The sequence below is a fragment of the Capra hircus genome, chromosome 9, assembly GCF_001704415.2.
Source record: "Capra hircus breed San Clemente chromosome 9, ASM170441v1, whole genome shotgun sequence".
In the NCBI taxonomy this organism is placed as follows: Eukaryota; Metazoa; Chordata; class Mammalia; order Artiodactyla; family Bovidae; genus Capra; species Capra hircus.
The window spans coordinates 48201064-48226962 of record NC_030816.1 but is presented as its reverse complement, the minus strand read 5'-3'; the positions used below and the strand labels follow the sequence as shown (position 1 = coordinate 48226962).

At 44.1% G+C, this 25899-nt stretch overlaps 1 protein-coding gene across 1 annotated transcript in view; it reads right to left on the bottom strand.

Moving 5' to 3' along the window:
* GABRR1 (gamma-aminobutyric acid type A receptor rho1 subunit) overlaps nt 1–16365 on the bottom strand; it is a 33841-nt gene extending 17476 nt beyond the window's left edge. Inside the window, exons 1-2 of the mRNA XM_005684689.3 lie at nt 15992–16365; nt 604–710 (exon numbers count right to left, since the gene is read on the bottom strand). Coding sequence (XP_005684746.1) covers nt 604–710; nt 15992–16095 — 211 coding nt within the window. The 5' untranslated portion in view covers nt 16096–16365. The remainder of the gene's footprint in view (nt 1–603; nt 711–15991) is intronic.

The window sequence follows — 25899 nt, the reverse complement described above, 5'->3', positions numbered from 1 at the left end:
AGAGTTCTGTCTGCCAGCTCCAGGATAAGAACAAATTTAGTCTAAGATTCATATTTCACATTAAATTGATAATACAGTCATGATTTAGGGGTATGATTATTGTACATTTTTAAATGTATATTGCAGACAGAACTTTTACATTTTATTTTAAAAATTGTGCATTTCTAGGAGCTATGAAAGTGAGCATCATTTAAGAAAATTTCAAAAACTGCTTCCACAAATAAATTTAAAAGACCCAATTAAAAAAAAATTGTTATTTCAAAGCATTTTCAGGAGGCAACTTTAGACTGCAACTGTCCCCACAGCCAGCTACTAGCCTCTCTAATACTGAGACATCCTTGTTGGGAGCCATGGCCTGAGGACGGCTCGGCTGGTCTGGCCACAAACCAGCAGCTGCCTCCCAAGAATGCGTTCAGCAGAGTCCAAGGCAGGCTGGCCAGGGCAGGTGCTCAGATGATGCTGAGGGCTCAGGCCTTGTTCACAACCTAGGCAGACCTGATTGGAGTAGGGAGCAATGCTGAATGGTTCCCTGGTCAGATGCTGCCCACAGACAGACAGAAGGACCTGGAAAGAAGACGAGCCTCAAGAGTGCATGCCTCATACCTCCAAAGCCAGGCCTCATGCTGAAATCGTGGTCATCTATCCTCAGAAGCTGCTCTGATTTTGTTAGTGGCGATTTTGTAATATCAGGGCTTCGTTTAAGAATTGGGCTGCAGAGTGAGAGAAAACAGGTTGATCACATACCCTAATTTAGTCAGATGAAAACTATTTGCATTCAGACCTGATCTTGACAAGTTTGATGGGCTGTGGTATTTCTTCTTTAAAGCTACTGGAATTCCTCTCTTCCATTCTCTGGCTTTCTGGGTCAATGAACCAACGCAGAAGATCCAAGACAGGAGTTTAGGAATGTGAATGAGGAGCTTGCAAAATACCAGCATCTAGGGGGCTTCCCTGGTGGTGCAGCGGTTAAGACTTCACCTTCCAGCATAGGGGGTGCAGGTTCGCTCCCCAAGGAGCTAAGATCTCACGTGCCTCTTGGCCAAAACCCAAAAAACATAAAACAGAAGCAATATTGTAACAAATTCAACAAAGACTTCAAAATAAATAAAATACTTTAAAATCCAACATCTAGGCCCCATCTCAGAGGTGACAATCTGGGCAGAACGGAACCTGGACATTAATGTTTTTAAAAGCCTCCCAGATGATTTTAATGTGAAACCAAGGCTGAAAACTGCTGGTCCTGGGCTTACTAATAAGTCTAAACTCACCCAAAGCTCCTCAGACATTTGGGGCAGGTTGTAGCTGGAGGGGAGAGGCAGTGGGTGTTGGCCGAGCCTGGCTCCCTTGGACCCCTCTGGCCCATCCTGCAGAGAGAGCATGGACTTGCCCTTGGTTCAAATGCCAACCATTCTGGCTCCCTGGGAGGCAGCTTCCTGTGCTTCTGCTTCTGAATCAAATCTAGGGCCATTTTCATTTATATTCACTTTTTCTAAGTAGGTAATATATTTGCAGGGCTTGACAATTAAAAAGAGAAAGGAAATGCAGTAAAAGTTGGCTTTCTACCTGTGCCTCCGTTCATCCCATTCCCCCAACCACTGTTACTGCTCTCTCTCTGTTCTTCATTTGGCCGTGGGGCTTGTAGGATCTTAGTTCCCTGACCAGGGATCAACCCAGAGCCCCTGCTTTGCAAGCGTGAGTCTTAACCACTGGACCGCCAGGCAAGTCCCCCTTCCCCCTGGTACCCCTCTTATTCGTGTCTGGTCTACCTGTTCAGAGTATCTTGTAGGTACAAGTAAATACAAACATGCATTCTTATATCCTGTATTTTTCCAGTTTCATTGAGATATAAAAATTATATAAAATTATTACCACAATGCATCTAGTTAACATCCCTCACCTCTCATAGTCACACTTTTTTTTTTCTTGTGATGAGAAACTTTAAGAGCTACTCTTAACAGTTTTCAAATATACAATATAGTAGTGTTAACTATAGTCACCATGCTGTACATTAACATCCTCGGGACTTATTTATGATATAACTGGAGGCTTGTACCTCTTGATCCCTTTCATCCATTTCGCCCACCCCACACCCCACACCTAGGGCAACCACCTATCTGTTCTCCGTATCTACTAGTTTTTTTTTTTAATTCCACATAGAAGTGAAATCATACAGTATTTGTCATGTATGCTGTGGCAAATGGTCTCTTATTTTCACACATCAAGTAACACATAATCTTACACTTTTTACTTCTTTATATATATATATATATATATATATATAAATAACTTGGATTTTTTTCCATATCAAAGTATCCCAAGCCTCATATTCTTTTTCACACTACATAGTGTTGCACTGCACAGATATACCATCACTCACGCGCTCAGTCCTCTATCGGTGGACACATGAGTTGCTTCTCCTCTTGCTGTTATGATCAGTGCCACAAGGGCCTTGCACGGTCTTCACTTACCCCTCAGCAGCATCTCTGGAACTCACAGAAACAATGAACTGCCCTTCCAGCTCCTCATCCCAACAGCAGCGTGTGTGTGTCCTCCCGTGTACCATGCACAGTCAAACACACACTCACACTTCTTTCAATGCACATGTCCCAAACTTTGGCCTACATCAGCATCTCTTGGAGGCCTGTTTCAAACCTAGGCTCCTGAACCTCACCTTGCCCCAGAGTTTCTGATTCAGCAGGTCTGGGCTAAGGTCTAAGAATCTGTATCTGTCACAAGTTTTCAGATGCTGCTGCTGGTGGTGGTGGTCAGGAGATGGCACTTTATTTTAATGTTTTGGCCATGCCACCCAGCATGTAAGACATTAGATTCCTGACCAAGGATGGAACCTGTGCCCTCTGCATTGGAAGCATGGAGTCTTAACCACTGGGCCACCAGAAAAGTCCCTGAAGATGGCACTTTGAGAAACAGAGCTCTGGTGCATTCATTCTCAACACACAATTTCCTCCCTTGTAACTGGCTCCGTCCATCGTTCAGTGCTTGGCTATCTTCTTTCCTGAAGAAACTATCATTCTGGGTGGGGGGTGGGGGGTGCGGAGAATGTGTCCGGGAGACAGAAAAGCAGAGTTCCACTCTCCAGTGACCTTCCTGCTCCGTGCCTTTGGGTACCTTTCCCTGGGATTCAGTTTCCTCATCTTATTGAAGGTGAAGCTCTGTGACAGGACCAGGGCTGCGTGGAGCCAATGGGATCATGTGTGTGTGTGTGTACTTTTTAAACTTGAAGGTGGACTGCACATGGAAGGAGCCGTTGTTGTTTCTCAGCCAACAGGAAGTTTCCTCCTAACGGAAGGAAATCGCTGAGCTGGCAGCAAAGGCTTCGTCCTGGGGAAGAATCTTAACTAATGGATCAGGGTGGAGGTACGCTGCTGCTGGAAGGGAGGGAGGAAGCCACTGCTGCCCACCTCCTCTCTCTCCTAATGGAGCCAGGAGCCCTCCTTCTGCTCCCTCCCCGTTGGCCAGGAGTAGAGGCGTTGCTGCAAATCACTGCAGCTTAGGTGTGGGGAAGAGGCCCCTTACAGTGGTGTGCGTGCACCTCTGGTCACTGTCTGCCTTACTTGAGCACATCTTTGTGCACTCCGTCTTTGAGGCTTACTATGAAATTAAAACTGAATGTGTTCTAGAGAGTCCAGGTACTCAAATCAACAAAATATCCTTCACCCTGTAGATTTGCTTCAAATCTAACTGGAATAAAATGTGAAAGAAAAAAAAAAGACTACAAAACTGCAGTGCATTATTTTAGCTTTCAACGAGCAATTCCCATGACCCACAGAAGCAAGAATTGGAGGATTAATTATTCAGAAGGCCTGATTTGAAGAGGTCTGACCTAAACTATCTCCCCAACTGAAACTGATGGCATTTTTAACCTGGAACTGCCATGAAGCTGTCAGTGTGGAGAGTGACACATTGCCAGGTAGACCATTTCGCTTGGGCATCCTTGCACTTCAGCTTAGGGATTCAGCCAAAAGTGCACCGGCAGGAAATGAGAGAGCAGAGGGTAACTCCTCCTTCTCTCTCGGCTTCGATGCCAGGGACTAGCCATGTCTGTGTTGCTCTGTGACCACAGATAATCACAGTACTTCATTAAGCTCCAGTTACACAATTTCCCCTTCAGGTCTGCAGGTAGTCACGTCTTCCTGTATTTCTTGTGCTTGGGGGTGGGGCATTTACTTGCCTGGTTGCTGCCCTGAGCCCTGTGCACCGCTCTGCGAGCGGTCTCTTTATTCAATTATTGGTTAAGCCCTTCTGAGTGCAGTGCTGTTTTCTGCCAAGACCCGACTGATACCCAGGGATATTAGGGCTGATGCACAGGGATTACGTCATCTGCGACCAAGTGGAGCAGGGGCAGGTGTGCACTCTGCAGGAGGTGGTCCCAGGGCTGGGGAAGGGCAAAGACTGGAGGGAGAGCTACAGGTCATCACAGTGGATGGTCAGCAGGGGCAGGACGAGGCCACAGGCCACTGAGGGCAGAGTCCTCTTCATCTTTGGCATTTTGCACAGTGCTGGGTGCCCGTGGACTCTCAGCACATGTTAGTGAGTGAAGAACGGTATTAGTTCTTTGGATGGGTGAGAGCAATACCAGAGAGCAATACAAGAGATGCAGGAAGAAAGAGGCGATAGGAATAAAAGTCAAGTTTGGCCCCAGTCTTACTGTGGCTTTTCTTGTTTAGTTGCTATGAGACCACCAGTCTCATCTGTCCATGGAATTCTCCAAGCAAGAATACTGGAGTAGGTTGCTATGCTCTCCTCCAAGGGATTCTTCCCCATCCAGGGATCGAACCTGAGTCTCCTGAATTGGCAGGTGAATTCTTTACCACTGAACCACCAGAGAAGCCCTACTGTGGCTTTGGGCCAGTCTAAAACAGAACTGGGCACAGAACCCAAGGAAGGGCTGCCAAATTCTGAGATGTCACTATCTCTGCCATCATGAAGCTGAGATTCTAGCTTAGCAAAAAACTGATAATTAGGACACATAAAATCTTATTCTTTCTTTGCCACACCACGCAACTTGTGGGATCTTAGTTCCCGACCAGGAATTGAATCCCAGCCATGGCAGTGCAAGCACTGAGTCCTAACCACTGGACCACCAAGGAACTCCCATAAAATCTTTTTTAAATTGTTGCTATTTAATATTTTACAATAACTATTTTTGTTCACATTCCTATGTTAACATTTTTTGGAAAATAGATTGAAGCCTAAAGGAAAGGATGAAAACCACTAAGAAATAACCTGTACCATCCTGAGTATATCCTTACAACCCTGAGAGAGGGAAAAACACTATAACTTGCTTCTAACTCAAGTTACGTATATCTTAAAAATACTTTTAATGTCACCAGCATCATTTTACCAGCTGAGGTACGAGTATTAACCTTGAAATGAAGTGTAACACATAGCAAATAAAAGGATAACTAACACTGCCTGAGTACTTACTCTCTGCCAGTTACCAGGCTAACTATATCACATGTATTAATTGGGTTAGTCTTTATAACAACCCTGTGAGGTAGGCCTTGCCATTGTGCCCATTTCATACATGAGGAAGCTAAGACACAGACAGTTTTAATAACTTGTGAAAGTGAAGGAGCCAGGAGTCACACTCAGAGGCTCTGGCTCTAAGGATGGGAAGCAAGTTTGGCCACTGTATCTCACTGGGAGATCTGGCTCCCATTGCCTGCAATTTGGGTTCAATGTGGAAGGTCCAAGCTTACCTTTCCCCTCACAGAAGAGCCAGCATGGACCTTGCACAAAACTGGTGCCCACTCACTGATTAAACAAAGGCATTTATTGGGATTTCCCTGGCAGTACAGTGGTTTAATTTCCATGCTTCCAGTGCAAGTGAATTGGGTTCAATCCTGGTCGGGAAAAAAATGAGTGCATTTACTGATTGAGTCCCTAGGAACTTATGAACAAGGAATTGAAATGTTCCAAGTTGGACACTTGGCTGTCTGAGGAGGCCTTACAAAGAGCTGTGAAAAGAAGGGAAGCAAAAAGCAAAGGAAGGAAAGATATACCCATTTGAATGCAGAGTTCCAAATAATAGCAAGGAGCGATAAGAAAGCCTTCCTCAGCAATCTATGCAAAGAAATAGAGAAAAACAATAGAATGGGAAAGACTAGGGGTCTCTTCAAGAAAATTAAAGACACCAAGGGAACATTTCATGCAAAGATGGGCTCAATAAAGGACAGAAATGGCAGGGACCTAACAAAAGCAGAAGATATTAAGAAGAGGTGGCAAGAATACACAGAAGAACTGTACAAAAAAGATCTTCATGACCAAGATAATCATGATGGTGTGATTACTCACCTAGAGCCAGACATCCTGGAATGTGAAGTCAAGTGGGCCTTAGAAAGCATGACTACAAGCAAAGCTAGTGGAGATGATGGAATTCTAGTTCAGCTATTTCAAATCCTGAAAGATGATGCTATGAAAGTGCTGCACTCAATATGCCAGCAAATTTGGAAAACTCAGCAGTGGCCACAGGGCTGGAAAAGGTCAGTTTTCATTCCAATCCCAAAGAAAGGCAATGCCAAAGAATGCTCAAACTACCGCACAATTGCACTCATCTCACACGCTAGTAAAGTAATGCTCAAAATTCTCCAAGCCAGGCTTCAGCAATATGTGAACCATGAACTTCCAGATGTTCAACTGGGTTTAGAAAAGGCAAAGGAACAAGAGATCAAATTGCCAATATCCACTGGATCATCAACAAAGCAAAAGAGTTTCAGAAAAATATCTACTTCTGCTTTATTGACTATGCCAAAGCCTTTGACTGTGTGGATCACAATAAACTGTGGAAAAGTCTGAAAGAAATGGGAATACCAGACCACCTGATCTGCCTCTTGAGAAATCTGTATGCAGGTCAGGAAGCAACAGTTAGAACTGGACATGGAACAACAAGCTGGTTCCAAATAGGAAAAGGAGTATGTCAAGGCTGTATGTTGTCACCCTGCTTATTTAACTTCTATGCAGAGGACATCATGAAAAACACTGGGCTGGAGGAAGCACAAGCTGGAATCAAGATTGCTGGGAGAAATATCAATATCCTCAGATATGCAGATGACACCACCCTTATGGCAGAAAGTGAAGAAGAACTAAAGAGCCTCTTGATGAAAGTGAAAGAGGAGAGTGAAAAAGTTGGCTTAAAGCTCAACATTCAGAAAACTAAGATCATGGCACCTGGTCCCATCACTTCATGGCAAATAGATGTGGAAACAGTGGCTGACTTTACTTTTCTGGGCTCCAAAATCACTGCAGATGGTGATTGCAGCCATGAAATTAAAAGACGCTTACTCCCTGGAAGGAAAGCTATGACCAACCTAGACAGCATATTAAAAAGCAGAGACATTACTTCATCAACAAAGGTCCATCTAGTTAAGGCTATGATTTTTCCAGTGGTCATGTATGGATGTGAGAGTTGGACTATAAAGAAAGCTGAGCGCCAAAGAATTGATGCTTTTGAACTGTGGTGTTGACTCTTGAGAGTCCCTTGGACTGCAAGGAGATCCAACCAGTCCATCCTAAAGGAGACCAGTCCTGGGTGTTCATTGAAAGGACTGATGTTGAAGCTGAAACTCCAATACTTTGGCCACATGATGCGAAGAGTTGACTGACTAGAAAAGACTCTGATGCTGGGAGGGACTGGGGGCAGGAGGAGAAGGGGACGACAGAGGATGAGATGGCTGGATGGCATCACCGACTCGATGGACGTTAGTCTGAGTGAACTCCGGGAGTTGGTGATGGACAGGGAGGCCTGGCGTGCTGCAGTTCATGGGGTCACAAAGAGTCAGACACTACTGAGAGACTGAACTGAACTGAAGTTATAATAATACAGGATGACATTTGAGACAGCTTCTTGGACTGAATGGAAGGTGTATGTTTTTTGAACATACATTTTTATTCTATCTTCTTGGAGATTATGAAAAATTCTGGCCCATGGTCATTCTTCTTGATATTTCCTTGCTGTAGTTCCCAGTCAGTTTGTCTAAGGATGATGTTTTCTCAAAACATTTCCCAGAGGTTAGATCAGGTCTGGGGGCCCGTTAGGAGCAGCGTTCTGCCGGAAGGCTCATTTAACTAATAGCAGAGCATTTGATAAGTTATACTTCACTTTGTTCATTATTTCATCTTCAGGCCTGGCATGCTGAAGTCCATAGGGTCGGAAAGAGTTGGACACAACTGAGCGACTGAACAACATTATAGCTGTAGTCCTACTGGCAGACGGCAATGTGGAAATATGGTCAGTCTACTGTCAGAGCCCCACAGAGATGGTTTTGTGTTCCCCATAGACTCACTGGCCTGGGGGTTGTGTGAGTATGTGTGTGTGCATTTAATTTTTCTTTATTTTATTTATTTCTGCCATCATGCTATTTATAATTTCTTGAACAGCATTTCTTGTACTGCTAGAGAGACTGTGCATTTTTCCACATAATGAGTAAGGATTGTGTATTTTCTCTCAAGTATAACTTTCCTTGGATTCCTCACTAAATGGATTTTTGGGTAACTGATGATCTCTTTTTCAAACCACTGCCTCTAAGACTGTGTGATAGGTAAGTTAGGTGTCAACTTGGCTAGACTCTGGTTTGAATACCAGCCTAGATGTTGCTATGAAGGTGTTCTTAAGATATGATTAACATTTAAGTCAGTAGCCTTTAAATAAAGCAGATTACCCTTCATAATGTGGGTAGGTCCCATCCAATCAGTTGAAGACCTTAGAAAAAAAGACTGAGGTCCTCTGAGGAAGAGGGAATTTGGTCTGCAGACTGCCTTCAGCTGTAACACCAGCTCCTGCTGGAATTTCCCCCTGCCTGCCTGACTGCCATGTAAATTTCAGACTTGGTTGCCCACACAATCACATGAGCCAATTCTTTAAATAAATCCTCCTCCCACCCCAGCTCCCCTCGTGTGTGTGTGTGTGTGTGTGTGTGTGTGTGTGTGTGTATACGTATGTGCTTAGTCCCTCAGTTGCGTCCAACTCTTTGTGACTCCATGGGCTATAGCCTGCCAGGCTCTTCTGTTCATGGGGATTCTCTAGGCAAGAATACTGGAGTGGGTTACCATGCCCTCCTCCAGGGGATTTTCCCACCCCAGGGATTGAATCCAGGTCTCCTGTATTGCAGGCGGATTTTTTACCTTGTGAGCCACCAGGGAATCCCCGTATATACACATATATAGGTATATATATATTATAATAAATATTGTACTATATATGTGTGTGTGTGTGTGTAATACCACAGAGAGATAGATAGAGAGATAGATAGATACACATACATTGTTGTTGTTTAGTGTCTAAGTTGTGTCTGACTCTTCTGGGACCACATGGACTATAGCCCACCAGGCTCCTCTGCCCATGGGACTTCCCAGGCAAGAATACTGGAGTGGGTTGCCATGCCATCCTCCAGGGGATTTTCCCACCCCAGGGACTGAATCCAGGTCTCCTGTATTGCAGGCGGATTTTTTTACCTTCTGGGCCACCAGGGAATACCCGTATATACACATATATAGGTATATATATATTATAATAAATATTGTACTATATATGTGTGTGTGTGTGTAATACCACAGAGAGATAGATAGAGAGGTAGATAGATACACATACATTGTTGTTGTTTAGTATCTAAGTTGCGTCTGACTCTTCTGGGACTACATGGACTATAGCCCACCAGGCTCCTCTGTCCATGGGACTTCCCAGACAAGAATACTGGAGTGGGTTGCCGTTTCCTTCTCCAGAGGATCTTCTGACCCAGGGATTGAATCTGCATGTGTTGCATTGGCAGGCAGATTCTCTATCACTGAGCCACCAGGGAAGCCCCACATACATACAGACATCATATATACATGTTATGCACATCCTATTGGTTCTATTTCTTGGGAGAACCCTTACTAATCGAGGCAGGGAAAATTCCATGATGCCTAAAGTCTGCACACCTGTGGGAGACCTGAGTTGCCTAGAACCGGAAGGCTGTGTCTGGGGTGGGTGGGGTGTTTGTGCTGTCTCAGAGTCTTCTGATCCAGCCTTCTTGCTACCACAATGGACCCAGGTTCCCACCAACCTGATGGATCCTCAACACTCAGACCTGGCCCGCTGTGGCCCTCCCAGGGGGACAAGATGGCGCAGCAAGGGCATATTTGTCCACCTGCTTCTCTGGTAAAATCTCAACCTTGAACATCCCCTTTTCTTGATCCTTCTGTTTCAGTTTCCTATAAAATGAGGGAATAACCCTAACCTTATAGGATCACTATAAGGATTAAAAAATGTTAACGTGAACATTGCTCTGGTTTTGACATATGAAAACATTTTCATATGGTTCCACCTGAATTTTACATCCATGAGTATAACTTCTTGTTCTCCTTTTACAGTGGGCAGAGTTGGGCACAGGAAGTAGAGAAACGGGGGACACGGAACTCTGAGGGTACACTGTGTGACCTGGCACGACTTCTGAACTTTTCTGGGCCTTTCTCTTCTCATCTTTGAAAGGAGGGCATTTCCAAGGCCTTTGAAATTCTGCAGAGGAAGGGGTGAGGTCCAATTTGCTCACCGCTTCTTCCAGTGCCTGGAGCAGAGTGTCATCAATACATATTTGTTGAATGAATGAATGAGTGAGTGAAGTACAAGAAAAGGAAGGGTTAAGAGTCTCTCATTTATTCATGCACAACATTTCTTGAATATCTGCTATTTATCAGATATTGTACTTGAACCTGGGGAGACAAGAATAAAGGTGTTAGCTGAGCCCTTGTTATAACTAAACTGTGCCCTGCCCATTCATATAGTCTCCTAACTGTGCCCTGCTCCATGTGACTGTATTTGGAGGCAGGGCCTTTAGGGAGGTATTTAAGGTTAAATGAGACTGGTGCCCACTTAAGAAGAGGAAGAGACACCAAAGAGCCTCCCCATCACATTCCATCTCCCCATTGGTGAGCCCGGACGAAAGACCCTGTAAGGACACAGCAAAAAGGCGGCAGCTACAAGCCCAGAAGAGATTCCTTCCCAGAAACCAAAGTTGCCACCATCTTGATCATGGCCTTCTAGCCTCCAGGACCTGAGAAAATGAATGTCTGTTGTTTAAGGCACCCAACCTGCGGCGTTTTGTTATGGCAGCCTGGGCAGACAGCTCTCAGGGAGCTCATAGGCTGATAATGCTGAATGATCAGTTGTCCGAGATAGGATAGATGGGGGCCGCGGAAGCTCGGAAAAAAGCCAGCTGAGCCTTGAGATGCAGGGATGGGGGAGGGCCAAGGAAGGTCCTCGAGAAAAGGTGACATCTGTGCTAACACTTGGAGGAGGAAAAATAAGTGAGCCAGAGGAAGAGGGAAGAGATGGGTGTGGTGAGCCCTGGAGCAGCCCAGCGAAGGCTCAGGAAGCTGTCAGGATGAGTGGCGCTTTGTAACCAGACAAGTGAGAAACACAAAGTGAAGACTCAAAGTTCTAGCAAGCTCTCTGGAGAATGAAGGGATGCAATGAAGAGAGAACACTGCTAACTTAAAAGAAGAAATCACAGCATTTCCCTGGTGGTCCAGTAGTTAAGACTCCACACTCCCAATGCAGGGGACCCAGGTTCAATTCCTGATCAGGGAATTGGTCCTGAATGCCTCAACTAAGACCCAGCACAGCCAAATTAAGAAAAAATATTTTTAAATAAAAATCTAATAAAAGAGGTATAGGGCGATCAGAGAGACCCCGCCCATAACCCAGAGGTTTGCGCTTTGTCAGGGCAGGTTCTAACAGCCAACAACCTCCTCCCTCCTGGCCTCTGCCCTTCATCACCTGAATCCGCTGCAAGCTCCCATCGCTGTCTATCCCTCTCACTTTCTTCTAGTCTCAGTGGTCCAGTTGACAGCCAGGCTTCTTGTAAAAGTGAACCACATTCACTCCATTTTCTCCTGTCCTCAACACACCACCACTCGTCTCCTCCTGCTGAGATTGTTAACGGCTCTTCATCCCGTAAGTGGAGCTTGCATCTTGGCCCTCTACCTGACTGATTTTGACCCCGGTGGGATCTGACCCACCAGGTTTTGCAATCCACCATGGATTGCTCCCTCCTTCTGGAAACCTTTGACACCTCAACTGAACGCCTCTCTGGTCCGTAAGCCTCTTGCGAGGAGAGTGTGTACCTGACTTGGTCAGTGATGAGGCACCCACTGCCCGGGGCGGTGTCTGCTCTGTGACACGCGTCTGATGACTGTCCCGTAGGTGCTCCCTTAGCCTCTTTGACACCTCTCCATTCCAGTGTTACGCCCATTTCTCTCATCACCCATTTCCAGCTTCCTTCCCTGAACCCTCTAGTTGCGTCACGTGGGATCTTTCCTCGTGGTGAGTGAGTTCAGTTGCCCTGCAGCAAGTGGCATCTTAGTTCCTCGACCAGAGATTGAACCCGTGTCCCCTGCATTGCAAGGCGAATTCCTAACCACTGGACCACCAGGGAGGTCCCCACGGAGTCCTCTTCATCCTTGCCTTAAATATTGCTCATCACAGCTCTCTCTTTGTCCTGCTCTTATCTCATGCTGTCTTTGGGTCACTTCATCCATCACCACTGAGGAACTCTCTTTACAGCTTCACCTCCAGACCCTAATTCTCTTTTGAGCCACAGACCTGGAGGCCTTCCTGTCAACTGGACAATCATCTCCTAGTAGCTTGTAAGAACACCTGGGTCCACATGCTCATACTTTGTCCCCAAACCTGTTCTCCTCCTGCTCTCCCTTTCCAGGCACTCCCCTCTACCCAGTTACACCTTCCAGATACCTGCTAGACTCCCACCCAGTCTAATCCTGACAACTCTGCCTCCTTAAACTTCTCATCCATCTTCCCCCATCCCTGTTCATTTCATCCCACTAATACCGTCCTAGCTCCGGCTCTCACCGTCTCTCATCCGGTCTAAAGCAGGATGACTTTTTCAGTCCGCCTTGCAACTCCTTCTGCATCTTCCTGCCACCCTGCCACCAGTGTCATCTCCCCAAAATGGAAATCAGCTGAAACTCTTAGATCCTCACTTTCCTGCAGTTTAAATTTGAGTTCTATAGCATTACAGATAAGAATGCTAATGGTACTTTGCTTCTGATGGGATCCATTTGTGCTTCCAGAGCTTGAGCAGAAATTTGTCCAGGGGCCTGAAGTGTAGACAGGCTAGATTTTCATTCTTCCAAGGAGCAGGGAGAAACCATAAGTATTGATACATTCTAGAAACACTGCTCACTGCCCTGGCACTCTGATCTTTATCCAGCATGTTTCATGAAGGTGGATCCCATCTGGATATATCTCCCAAGAAGATGCTGAGAAAAACTCAGAAATTATTTGCCAGGGCAGAGACTAGAGTAATCCCCAAGTGAGGCATAAAATGTAAGAAGGCCCTTATTCTTGGGTCGTGCAAGGCCCTATTCATTCACTCAGTCAGCTATTAATTTTTCAGTCGTGCTCTGAAGCTTCTGGGATCTTAGTTCCCTGACCAGGGATCAAACCCGCACCCTTGGCAGTGGAAGGAGTAGTAACCATTGAACAGCCAGGGCATTCCCAAGGGTCTCTTTAAATTTTGCATCACTGGCACCTCACTAGCCTCACCCTCACCATGTGCATGAGTTCACCTTGCTTCTTATGTTATTAGCATGAACTGTGAAAAGCAGCCTCGCTACAAATTACCAGCAGTTTATGAATTTAGAGTCTGGCTAAAATTAAGTGAGCCCTTTAAAAATTTAGGCTACGTAAAAACAAAAAACCTGGCTGGGTTCACCATTTTGGAAAGCAATTCTGCCAACTCTACTGGAACTTTAAATGTTCTTATGCCATTTGGTCTAATATACTTCCAGAAGTCTATCCTAATTAAATAATCATGCACATAAACAATGACCTTGTATACAAAGATATCCAGACAGAATATTTATAATAACAAAGAGAAAACAATTAAATATTGTAAGCAGAGGAAGATACTTAAGCAGTTTTAATTGTTATTGTGCTTTATAGTGTTCATTCAAATGATAACACTATATACTTCAAGTAAGAAAATATGCAGATAAAATCACATTAGATACAATATGGTTACAAAACTATATGCATAGAAAAATCCCAGACTAGTTAATATTTAATACATGCTTATAAAAAAAACAGAAGAAAATACACAAAAATGTTAACAAGGTTATTTCTAGGTTTTAGGGATTATGGGAGAATTTTGTGCATTGAAAAAAATTTTTTTCCTATGGTTTTTAAAATAACATGTCTTCCATAATAAAAATAAAAGTTCCTTTAAGTAATTTTTAAAAGAAAATTTATTTCGCTTTGTCATTTTGTGTGTGTGTGTGTGTGTGTGCGCGCGCGCGCACTCAGTCATGTCTCACTCTTTGTGACCCTATGGACTGTAGCCCACCAGACTCCTCTGTTCATGGGATTTTCCAGGCAAGAATACAGGAGTGGACTGCCATTTCCTTCTCCAGGAGATCTTCCTGACCCAGGGATCCACCCTGAGTCTTTGCCTCTCCTGCATCGGCTGGCAGACTCTTTGCCACTAGTGACACACTGGTATTCCTACTAAGTCACCTCTCTAACTCTGGCTTGGGAGAGAGGCTGAGAAGTTTTTGGTGACCACCAATAGCATTTGTTGCTGTCACCTGTAATCCTCGAGAGCACATTTGGTTCAGATCATCTCTATGGCGGCACCGCTCCACAAATTCCACTGTTTGTCCAGCAGCCTCTGACTCTGACAGTGATGGGACATGTGTCTTGCACACAGCAGTCCCTGTCTGTGTCCTGGGCCCACCACAACCAATGGATATTTCAGCTCCTTAACTTTGATATGTTGCTAAAACTGCTTGAAACAAGGGCTGTGAGCCATAGCTGGCTGTTCAGAAGCCCAGGTGTGAAGGGCTCTCTCAAACCCAGAGTGGGTCACTCAGGAGTCAGACACCCAGCCCTCCCACTAGCCCCAGACTCCAAGAAGCTGGATTTCCTTTCATATTCATCCATTTTGCTTTTTTTAAAAAAAGTTTTTGGCCACACCTTGTGGCATGTTGGATCTTAGTGCTCTGACTGGGGATTGAACCTACACCCCCTGCACAGGAAGGAAGAAGGTTTAACCACTGGACCACCAAGAAAGCCCCATATTAATTGATACTTATGACCTCTGTTCATCTTACATTCAGAGATGAAGAAAGCTAAAGCTCAATTTGAACTCAGGGTGATAAAGAACCAAGAATCAAGAATGCCCTTCCTGCCTCCATCTCTTCATCAGTAAAGAGAGAGCTGGTTTGGGGGGTGGGGAGCGGGATCTCCAAATATCCTATTTTACTGATGCGTGTCTGGCAAGCAGGTGTGCAGACATGCACTTCCACTACCAGCGCTGTCACAGAGCCACCCTGGTGAAGCTGATGCCGAAGGATCAGTCTGTTTCTGTCTGGGCTGGCACAGCCAGGGCAGCACGTACCTTACTGGCAACCATCAGCAGCTGGTCCTCAGGCTGGTCCACCCCTGTACCCTCCCAGTTTACAAATGGGGACAATCTAACGATCCTCCTGGCCATATAGCTTGAAGAAAGCTGTTTTGTTCTCCTTTAAAAGATTGTAAAAGGGACCTACACATCTAGCAGAAATAATTAGAACTCACAGAATCATTCTCCCTAATTAGAGGTCCCATCAGTCATTTGAGAATTCCCAGATTCACTCCAACCTAGGATGCAAACACCAAATAATTGCCCTTATTATTTTTAACGTGCATATATGCTTTTTTTCACCCAGAATCTTTCACCCAGGACAGTTCCTAAGAGATTGAAGAATATGCAATGATAGCACTGTATCAAATCTAAGCATCATTTAAAAAGAAAACGTAATTCTAACGTCACAAAAAAAGAGGGGAGGAAAGCAGGAGAACACAGGGTAAAGGAGCAAGAAGGCAAAGGGCATCCACAGGAAACACCACATACTGGAAACGATTCCACAATTAAACCAGAAGCTCGCTGTACACACCATCTCCCCCTAAATCCTCTGTGCTGAAATGTCCACTCACCTGCCTTTCTTCGACATCTCCTGTATGTCTCTTTTTCGCCAGTGCACTCTGCTTTCAGTAGGCAAAACCCACGCCCACCACAAAAAGAAAACGCCAACTTTCATATTCTGTATGGCCAATGTGGGTTTCCAAATCCAAACGGTTCTCTGAAGAAACAGCAAAAAAAAAAAAAAAAAAAGGAAAAGGATGTTCTTTTTCTCTCTTAAGACATTATTGGTCTGTTCATTATTAGAAAGATGTTTATTCACGGGGAAAAAAAAATCAACCCACAGTCTGTAATCTGGAGAGCAGGAGAAAGCAATTTCCACTAAACCTATAAATCCTCCTACGTCAGATGTCAGGGATTTTCTGCAGGGAGGTTGAAGTCCTGTGTCCCTGGCTGACAATTATTTTGGCTGGTCTAAATAAGTTCATCGTCAGACCTGGTGAATTCGTTCATAAAGGTCTGTATGAATTTCTGGTCCAACAAATAGAAGGAAGTAAGGAGGAACCAAAACAATTTCCAAATCCAGAACTGCCTGAGGTGCTGAATTGCTTCTTTTGCCCTGAAAATGAGCTCCTCCCTGGATCTATTTTAAGCTTTTAGCCATTATTATTTGCTTCAGATGAGGGCTGGATTTGGACAGCTCCCCACCCCCACTCCTCTCTGTGGTTGAATCTGTGGAAACTCAGGGCTTTGTAACTGGCTGGGTTGTCTATTTGGCTAACACTTCAGCAGAAGGCTAATCCTTGTCTGATGGACTCTCCAGGAATCTTCTCATCCTCTATGGATATGGTTTTCATTGTCTTTGTTTTGTCTGTTTTGCTTTGATGTGGAGGATAGTAAATTCTTTCTTTTTCTGTATTTTTTCTTTATACTGGAGTCTGTTTGATCTACAGTGTTGTATTAGTTTCAGGTGTACAGCAAAGTGATTTAGTTATACATATACAATATCTGGAGAGAAGGCAATGGCACCCCACTCCAGTACTCTTGCCTTGCAAATCCCATGGATGGAGGAGGCTGGTAGGATGCAGTCCATGGGGTCGCTAACAGTTGAACATGACTGAGCGTCTTCACTTTCACTTTCATGCATTGGAGAAGGCAATGGCAACCCACTCCAGTACCCCTGCCTGGCAAATCCCGTGGATGGAGGAGCCTGGTGGGCTGCCGTCTATGGGGTTGCACAGAGTCGGACACAACTGAAGCAACTTAGCAGCAGCAGCAGCAGCATACAATATCTGGACCTCCAAGGTGGCACAGTGGTAAAGAATCTGCCTGCCAATGCAGGAGGTGCAAGAGATGCTAGTTCCATCCCTGGGTCAGGAAGATCCCCTGGATCAGGAAACGGCAACCCCCTCCAGTATTCTTGGCTAGAAAATTCCATGGACAGAGGAGCCTGGCAGGCTGTAGTCCATGGGGTTGCAAATAGTCAGACAAAACTGAACACACACACATACATATATCTATTCTTTTTCATATTCTTTTCCCATATAGATTATTACAGAATATTGAGTAGCGTTCCCTATCCTACACACTAAGTCCTTATTGATTATCTATTTTATATGTAGTAGTGTGTATCTGTTAATCCCAAACTCTTAATTTATCCCTCCCCACCTCATTACGAACAAAGCTAGTGGAAGTGATGGAATTCCAGTTGAGCTATTTCAAATCCTGCTGCTGTCAAAGTGCTGCAGTTAATATGACAGCAATCTTGGAAAACTCAGCAGTGGCCACAGGACTGGAAAAGGTCAGTTTTCATCCCAATCCCAAAGAAAGGCAACGCCAAAGAATGCTCAAACTACCACACAATTGCACTCATCTCACACGCTAGTAAAGTAATGCTCAAAATTCTCCAAGCCAGGCTTCAGCAATATGTGAACCATGAAATTCCAGATGTTCAAGCTGGTTTTAGAAAAGACAGAGGAACCAGAGATCAAATTGTCACCATCCACTGGATCATGAAAAAAGCAAGAGAGTTCCAGAAAAATCTATTTCTGCTTTATTAACTATGCCAAATCCTTTGACTCTGTGGATCACAATAAACTGTGGAAAAATCTGAAAGAGAAGAGAACACCACATCACCTGACCTGCGTCTTGAGAAACCTGTATGCAGGTGAGGAAGCAACAGTTAGAACTGGACATGGAACAACAGACTGGTTCCAAATAGGAAGAGGAGTACATCAAGGCTGTATATTGTCACCCGGCTTATTTAACTTACATGCAGAGGACATCATGAAAAACACTGGGCTGGAGGAAGCACGAGCTGGAATCAAGATTGCCAGGAGAAATATCAATAACCTCAGATATGCAGATGACACCACCCTTATGGCAGAAAGTGAAGAAGAACTAAAGAGCCTCTTGATGAAAGTGAAAGAGGAGAGTGAAAAAGTTGGCTTAAAGCTCAACATTCAGAAAACTAAGATCATGGCATCTGGTCCCATCACTTCATGGCAAATAGATGGAGAAATAGTGGAAACAGTGGCAGACTTTATTTTGGGGGGCTCCAAAATCACTGCAGATGGTGATTGCAGCCATGAAATTAAAAGACAGTTGCTCCTTGGAAGGAAAGTTATGAACAACATAGACAGCATGTTAAAAAGCAGAGACATCACTTTCTCAACAAAGGTCCATCTAGACGAGGTTTTGGTTTTTCCAGTAGTCATGTGTGGATGTGAGAGTTGGACTGTGAAGAAAGCTGAGTGCTAAAGAATTGATGCTTTTGAACTGCGGTGTTGGAGAAGACTCTTGAGAGTCCCTTGGACTACAAGGAGATCCAACCAGTCCATCCTAAAGGAGATCAGTCCTGGGTGTTCATTGAAAGGACTGACGCTGAAGCTGAAACTCCAGTACTTTGGCCACCTGATGCGAAGAGCTGACTCATTTGAAAAGACCCTGATGCTGGGAAAGATCAAAGGCAGGAGAAGGGGACAACAGAGAATGAGATGGTTGGATAGCATCACCGACTCAATGGACATGAGTTTGAGTAAACTCTGGGAGTTGGTGATGGACAGGGAGGCCTGGCATGCTGCAATCCATGGGGTTGCAAAGAATCGGACATGACTGAGTGACTGAAATGAACTGAACTGAACCGAACTGAACCTTGCCTTTCACTTTTGGTAACTAAGTTTGCTTGCTAAGTTTTTAGTCAATTTTTGCTTTGTATATAAGTTCATTTGGATCATTTTAACAGATATCACTTATATGCGATGTCACACGATATTTATCTTTCTCTGACTTCATGTAGTATGATCACCTCTAGGCCCATTTGTGTTGCCGCAAATGGCATCATCCATTCTTTTTTACGGCTGAGTGGTATTCCATTGTCTATATGTACCACATCTTTATCCATTCATCTGTCAATGGACATTTAGATTGCTTCCATGTCTTGGCTATTGTAAATGCTGCAATGAACATTTGGATGAATGTATCTTTTTGAAGTATGGTTTACTCTAGATATATACACCTAGGAATGGGATTGCTGGATCATATGGTAGCTCTATTTTCAGTTTTTTAAGGAACCTCCAAACTGTTCTCTGTAATGGCTGTAACAATTTACATTCCCACCAAAAGTGGAAGAGTGTTGATTTTCTTTACGCTATTTTACAACCCTGTGAAAGGTAGATATTAACATGTAGAAAACTAACAGTAATACATATCCTTCCTGTCCATAGCTATGCAAATTATTCCTCTTGTCCACTAGAGAATGTAAATCTCTGAAAAGCAAATCCTCATTTGAACCAGTTATAGCATGTTCCCTCACTAATTAATGAATTAAGCAAATTGTTTCACATGTGTTCATTTTATGGTTATGTGAGTCATAATTAAATCCTCTTGTATAAATCAGAATAGAGCACTTTCAATAAATACATGTTGGAAACAGTTCAACGCACAGAAAGAAAGGCAGAATATTTGATGTCTCCAGAAGTCAACATAAGCCAAGCATCATTAGATACTTAGTTGGGGTGTGTGTGTGTGTGTGTGTGTGCATCTGTGCTCAGTTATTTCGGACTCTTTGTGACCCCATGGACTGTAGCCCGCCAGGCTCCTCTTCCATGGGATTTCCCAGGCAAGAATACTGAAGTGGGTTGCATTTCCTGATCCAGGGGATCTTCTCCACCCAGGGATTAAACCCGAGTCTCCTGTCTCTGACATTGGCAGGTGAATTCTTTACCACTGAGCCACCTAGGAAGCCAATAGTGACTTGCTGAAGAACCAAAGTAGCAAAGTGGGATGATTCTGGGGTTGAGTATATTAAAAATGTCTCCAGGCCAAGAAGGCATTGAGAGGGACATTAAATGGCTTTTTGATGCCCAGATTAGAAAATCTCTTTCTTTCTTGTTTGGAAAACCCTGGACTAGCTCCAGCAGCCAGAAGCCTGGACATAACCACAGAAAACAAACCTGGATGGCCTCACAGGGGCAATTCCTACTTTTCTCAGTAGCTTTGTAGCGAGCTGGCTCAGCAGATCTGAGTTAGCTCAGTGGAAGCACAGGCTGATACCAGGTGCTGAGCTTTCCCAACAGAGCCACTTCTTCTTTCACCAGGAAGCTCCCATGGCAAAGCTGGATGGCAGGAGCCCATCCTGGAGCCATTTAGCCCCAGTCAACCATGCCAAACACAACTCCGGGGATCAGGAGAGCTCAGAAAACTGTGTGATCTTTGCTACTTTCCTGCTTGTAAGTGCTCTTGATGACTGTTGTTCTGTTTTGTTTTTTTTTTTTCCGTTAACACCACATGACTCCGTTGCAGAGTATCTGTGCCCCTCTGCAGGACATGGACATGGGAAGGAGTTGACAAGACATCTGAAGATAAACAAATAGGATAGAAAAGTAAAAATTCAGAGGCAAATAACCTAGACTGATGGGAGTGTCTGCTGCATATGATGGTCTTTTTTGTCTTGCTGCCCTTTCTTAGTGTGTGGTCCTTAGATGCACAAAGTTGGGTGGCTGCTAAGACTGTGGTCCAGGCCACTGAGAGAGGCAAGGAGAAGAAATGAAAGGCAAGCAATTTCACAAGTGACACAAAAACTGTAGTCATCACTTTTATTCACATTCCACTGGCAAAAACTTGGCCACATAGCCACTTCTAGCTGTGAGGAGTCTGAGAAATGTAGTCTCTAGTTGAGTCACCTTCAGTTCAGTTCAGTCGCTCAGCCGTGTCCGATTCTTTGTGACCCCATGAATCACAGCACACCAGGCCTCCCTGTCCATCACCATCTCCCGAAGTTCACTCAAACTCACATCCATCGAGTCTGTGATGCCATCCAGCCATCTCATCCTCTGTCGTCCCCTTCTCATCCTGCCCCCAATCCCTCCCAGCATCAGAGTCTTTTCCAGTGAGTCAACTCTTTGCATGAGGTGGCCAAAGTACTGGAGTTTCAGCTTTAGCATCATTCCTTCCAAAGAAACCCCAGGGCTGATCTTCAGAATGGACTGGTTGGATTTCCTTGCAGTCCAAGGGACTCTCAAGAGTCTTCTCCAACACCACAGTTCAAAAGCATCAATCCTTCAGTGCTGAGCTTTCTTCACAGTCCAAATCTCACATCCATACATGACCACTGGAAAAACCATAGCCTTGACTAAACAGAACTTAGTTGGCAAAGTAATGTCTCTGCTTTTGACTATGCTGTCTAGGTTGGTCATACCTTTTCTTCCAAGGAGTAGGCGTCTTTTAATTTCATGGCTGCAGTCACCATCTACAGTGATTTCACCTTATGTCCAGCTAAAATCCCATCACTATGGAAAAGACACTTACTCTTTGGAAGAAAAGTTATGACCAACCTAGATAGCATATTCAAAAGCAGAGACACTACTTTGCTGACTAAGGTCCGTCTAGTCAAGGCTATGGTTTTTCCTGTGGTCATGTATGGATGTGAGAGTTGGACTGTGAAGAAGGCTGAGCTCCAAAGAATTGATGCTTTTGAACTGTGGTGTTGGAGAAGACTCTTGAGAGTCCCTTGGACTGCAAGGAGATCCAACCAGTCCATTCTGAAGGAGATCAGCCCTGGGTGTTCTTTGGAAGGAATGATGCTAAAGCTGAAACTCCAGTACTTTGGCCACCTCATGCAAAGAGTTGACTCATTGGAAAAGACTCTGCTGTTGGGAGGGATTGGGGGCAGGACGAGAAGGGGATGACAGAGGATGAGATGGCTGGATGGCATCACGGACTTGATGGACGTGAGTCTGAGTGAACTCTGGGAGTTGGTGATGGACAGGGAGGCCTGGCATCCTGCAATTCATGGGGTCGCAAAGAATCGGACACGACTGAGCGACTGAACTGAACTGAACTGAACTGATGGGGAAAAAGGAGAGTAAATTTGGAGGAACACTCAGCCATCTGCCAAACTCTCCAACTTTGCTTTCCATCTTAGGAATCAGGTAGCAGTGACTTGAATTGCAGCTTCTATTCCAATAAACCCCTTTTGTTAGGGTTTACTGGGTCCCTTTCCTCCTGGCCTGCTTTATAATATAGAGCTAAACTTTTCAGGTCAGTCAGAGAATCCAGACTAAAGAGAGGGGACAAAACGTCAGTCAGACCATTCATCTGAGGCTTGTCGAAAGGCTGGTATTTACGATGAGCAGCTCAGTTACCACCCCAGTTCTGCGTTGCTATTCTAATTCAGGTCAAAGTCCTTGATCCCTAGGTCCTTTAAAGCCCATCTGTAAGGTGTGCTCTCTTTCTCATTTCCCTGTTGCCCCTTCCCTGTTGAACCACCAATCCCACTAAAAACACTTAAATTACTTAATTCAAATTATTTAATATGGCAATGACAATAGGCTGTCTGGAGACTGTGCGTGCTAAGTTGCTTCAGTCATGTCCAACTCTTTGTAGCCCTATGGACTGTAGCCCACCAGGCTCCTCTGTCCCTGGGATTCTCCAGGCAAGAATACTGAAGTGGGTTACCATTCCCTCCTCCAGGGGGTCTTCCCGAGTGAGGGATCAAACCTGCGTCTCCCACCTTGGCAGACAGGTTCTTTACCAGTAGTGACACCTGGGAAGCCCATTTGGAGACTACCCACCATCTCTACAGAAATTTTCATCTCTGATGGGAAATCTAAATTAATAAGAAGCTTCAGTTACTTGGAGTTACCTTTTTTTTTTTTACAGTATAAGTCTTGTGATCTGAACATATCTTATTGATATCCCTAAGATTTTAATCATCAGTGAGGCATATTTGTTTTGCTCATCACTTGGAACCTTAGCTAGTTCACTGTGGGTGCTCCATAAGTATTTAGTAAATGAATAAATGAATCTATTAAATGTCCAATGCTTTCATTTCTTAAGGAAGATAATGTATATTTACAATTTTTCTAAGTTTAATTTTGAAACATTCTAAAATACTGTTAACTATTTCAGATGCTCATGTATTAATACATTTGGGAGAAATTTTTCAACAACAGTGTTTGACACAAAAATTATTCCTGACTAGTATTGATACCATTTTTAAAATCCAATACTGCAACTGCCCGATTTCTCTCACTTTGCAAGTTCATTCAAATCCAAACCACCCTATTTAGTGCTTCTCTGTAAAAACCTCCCCTGATCATAGTAGCTCACCCTAAGCCCTTTTTTCCCATATACTGATAGCACTTCTATACCTCTTAACTTTGGCATTTAACTGCTGTTGTTGTTCAGTCACCAAGTCATGTCCTGCTCTTCGTGACCCCACAGACTGCAGCATGCCAGGCCTTCCTGTCCCTCACCAGCTCCTGAAGTTTGCCCAAGTTCATGTCCATTGCATCAGTGATGCCATCCAACCATTTGGCCCTCTGCCACCCTCTTCTCCTTCTGCCTTCTATCTCTCCCAGCAGGCATTTAATTATCTGCTGCCTAAAATGGTTGACTACTTGCTTTCCCACATATGGTATTAGTCTTTTTTCTCTAAGGAAGACTATATAAACATCATTACTATAATTTAGTCATCTTTTAATCACATCAGCACTGAGCACAAGATTTTGTATACTGTTAGCTGAAAAATTACACCCCTTTTTTATTTTATCTTTTGGCTGTCCTGCACAGCCCACAGGATCTTAGTTCTCCAATAGATATTGAACCCAGGCTGCGGCAGTGAAAGCACTAAGTCCTAAACACTGGACCTGGAGGGAACTCCTCTCCTTTTTGGTTGTTTATTTCTCATGCCTCCGTGCATGCTAAATTGCTTCAGTCATGTCCAACTCTGTGCAAAGCTATGAACTACAGCCTGCCAGGCTCCTCTGTCCATGGGATTCTCCAGGCAAGAATACTGGAGTGGGTTGCCATGCCCTTCTCTTATTTCTCATAATTATAGCCGAATAATAACTGTTTCATGAATGCTTAGATAGTTAATCTGGTGATTCTCTGAACAAGCCGTCAAACACTTGGCCAAAGTCCTTTGGATGCTGAGTAACTAGTCTCCTTCCTGTAAGGCAACCTCTGCCTCCTGCTTTGGCAAGTTCTTTCTACCACAAGCCATGAAAGACTTTTATAATATGGTTTTTAGAAGCTATAAAGATTAACTAGCAATGAAGAATCGATAAGTAAAAACACATATATGATCTCTCACCCTTTGAAAAAGAGAACAAAGGAAGGCAGCACTAAAGATTTCTATTTTTAAAAATCACCATAAGACTTCCGTGATGGTCCAGTGGTTAAGAATTTGCCTGCTGATGCAGGGGACTCGGGTTCAATCTTTGGTCCAGGAAGATTTCACGTTCTGCGGGGCAACTCAGCCTGTGAGCCAGAACTACTCAGCCCGTGAGCCAGAACTACTGTAGATCACACGCCCTAGAGTCCATGTTCTGCAACAAGAGAAGCCATCGCAATGAGCAGCCCACACTCCCCAACAAGAGAGTAGCCCCGTTCACCACCACAAGAGAAAGCCTGAGCACAGCCAATGAAGACCCAGTGCAACCAAAAATAAATGACTAAAATTTTAAAAACGACCATAATTTGCTGTTAGTTAACTTGAATTTTTCCCTCCATCAGGGTAGAACTAGAAATGAATGGAGCACTTACGAAGTACATGGTATTTTCAGCACAGTCATGGACATCTTGGGTGACTTTGGACATGTTTTGATTTGCTGTACTGCAATCTCTCACTTGGAGCGATAACCCTTCCAAGTTACAGATCCATCTAGGACTAAGAATAAATAACAAATATCTTTAAAGTACTGGGTCAATGAAAAGAATAATACTCAACAACATCCTCAACAAGTGACCCAGGGAAAACCAATAGATGGTTTAAAATGAAGAGTAGTCCAAATTAGTCACTCTTGGCCCCTATGTCAGCCTAGCTAGTGGGTGGCCTTGGGGAAACTGAAGAGAGTTCATTAATCCATATAAGCATGATATCTGCAAAAAATAAAAGATTGACACAAGCAGGTTTAAACAGAAATGTGTCATCTCACAAGACAAGAAGTTCAGGGGACAGGGTTGTTGGATTTGGTGATGTTACCAAAAACCTGGTTCTTTCCTCCTTTCTTTGGCCATCTTACTCATGGTTACAATATGACTGCTAAAAGCAACAAGCTTCCACTTTCATTCCATATTAGAATCCAGTGGGAAAGAAGGAGGAAAAGCTTTCTTCCAGATCACAATAGATAAGCCCTATACGTCAGTCTGACTGGACCAAGAAAGGTTCTAAGTCCACTCCTGGACCAGTTGCTTTTACCAGGCTAAAACATGCTCTGATTGGCTCAGACTAGTCAGGATCTCTTCTGGACTAGGAATGGGGAGATACTTGAGCAAAACCGAAGTTCTGATTCAGGAAGAAGGAAAACAGGGTGACTGCTAGCTCAGCCACCAGTGGTGCCCATTGCTCACCAAAGGTGAAAGCATTCAGCTTGCAAAAGCCCAAGTGGCTCCTGCAATTAAAAAAAAAAAGTTCAAACCCAATTTGTAAGTGTTTGGAAGTGCAACTGAAAGCATAATGATGGCCATCAGTAATGTC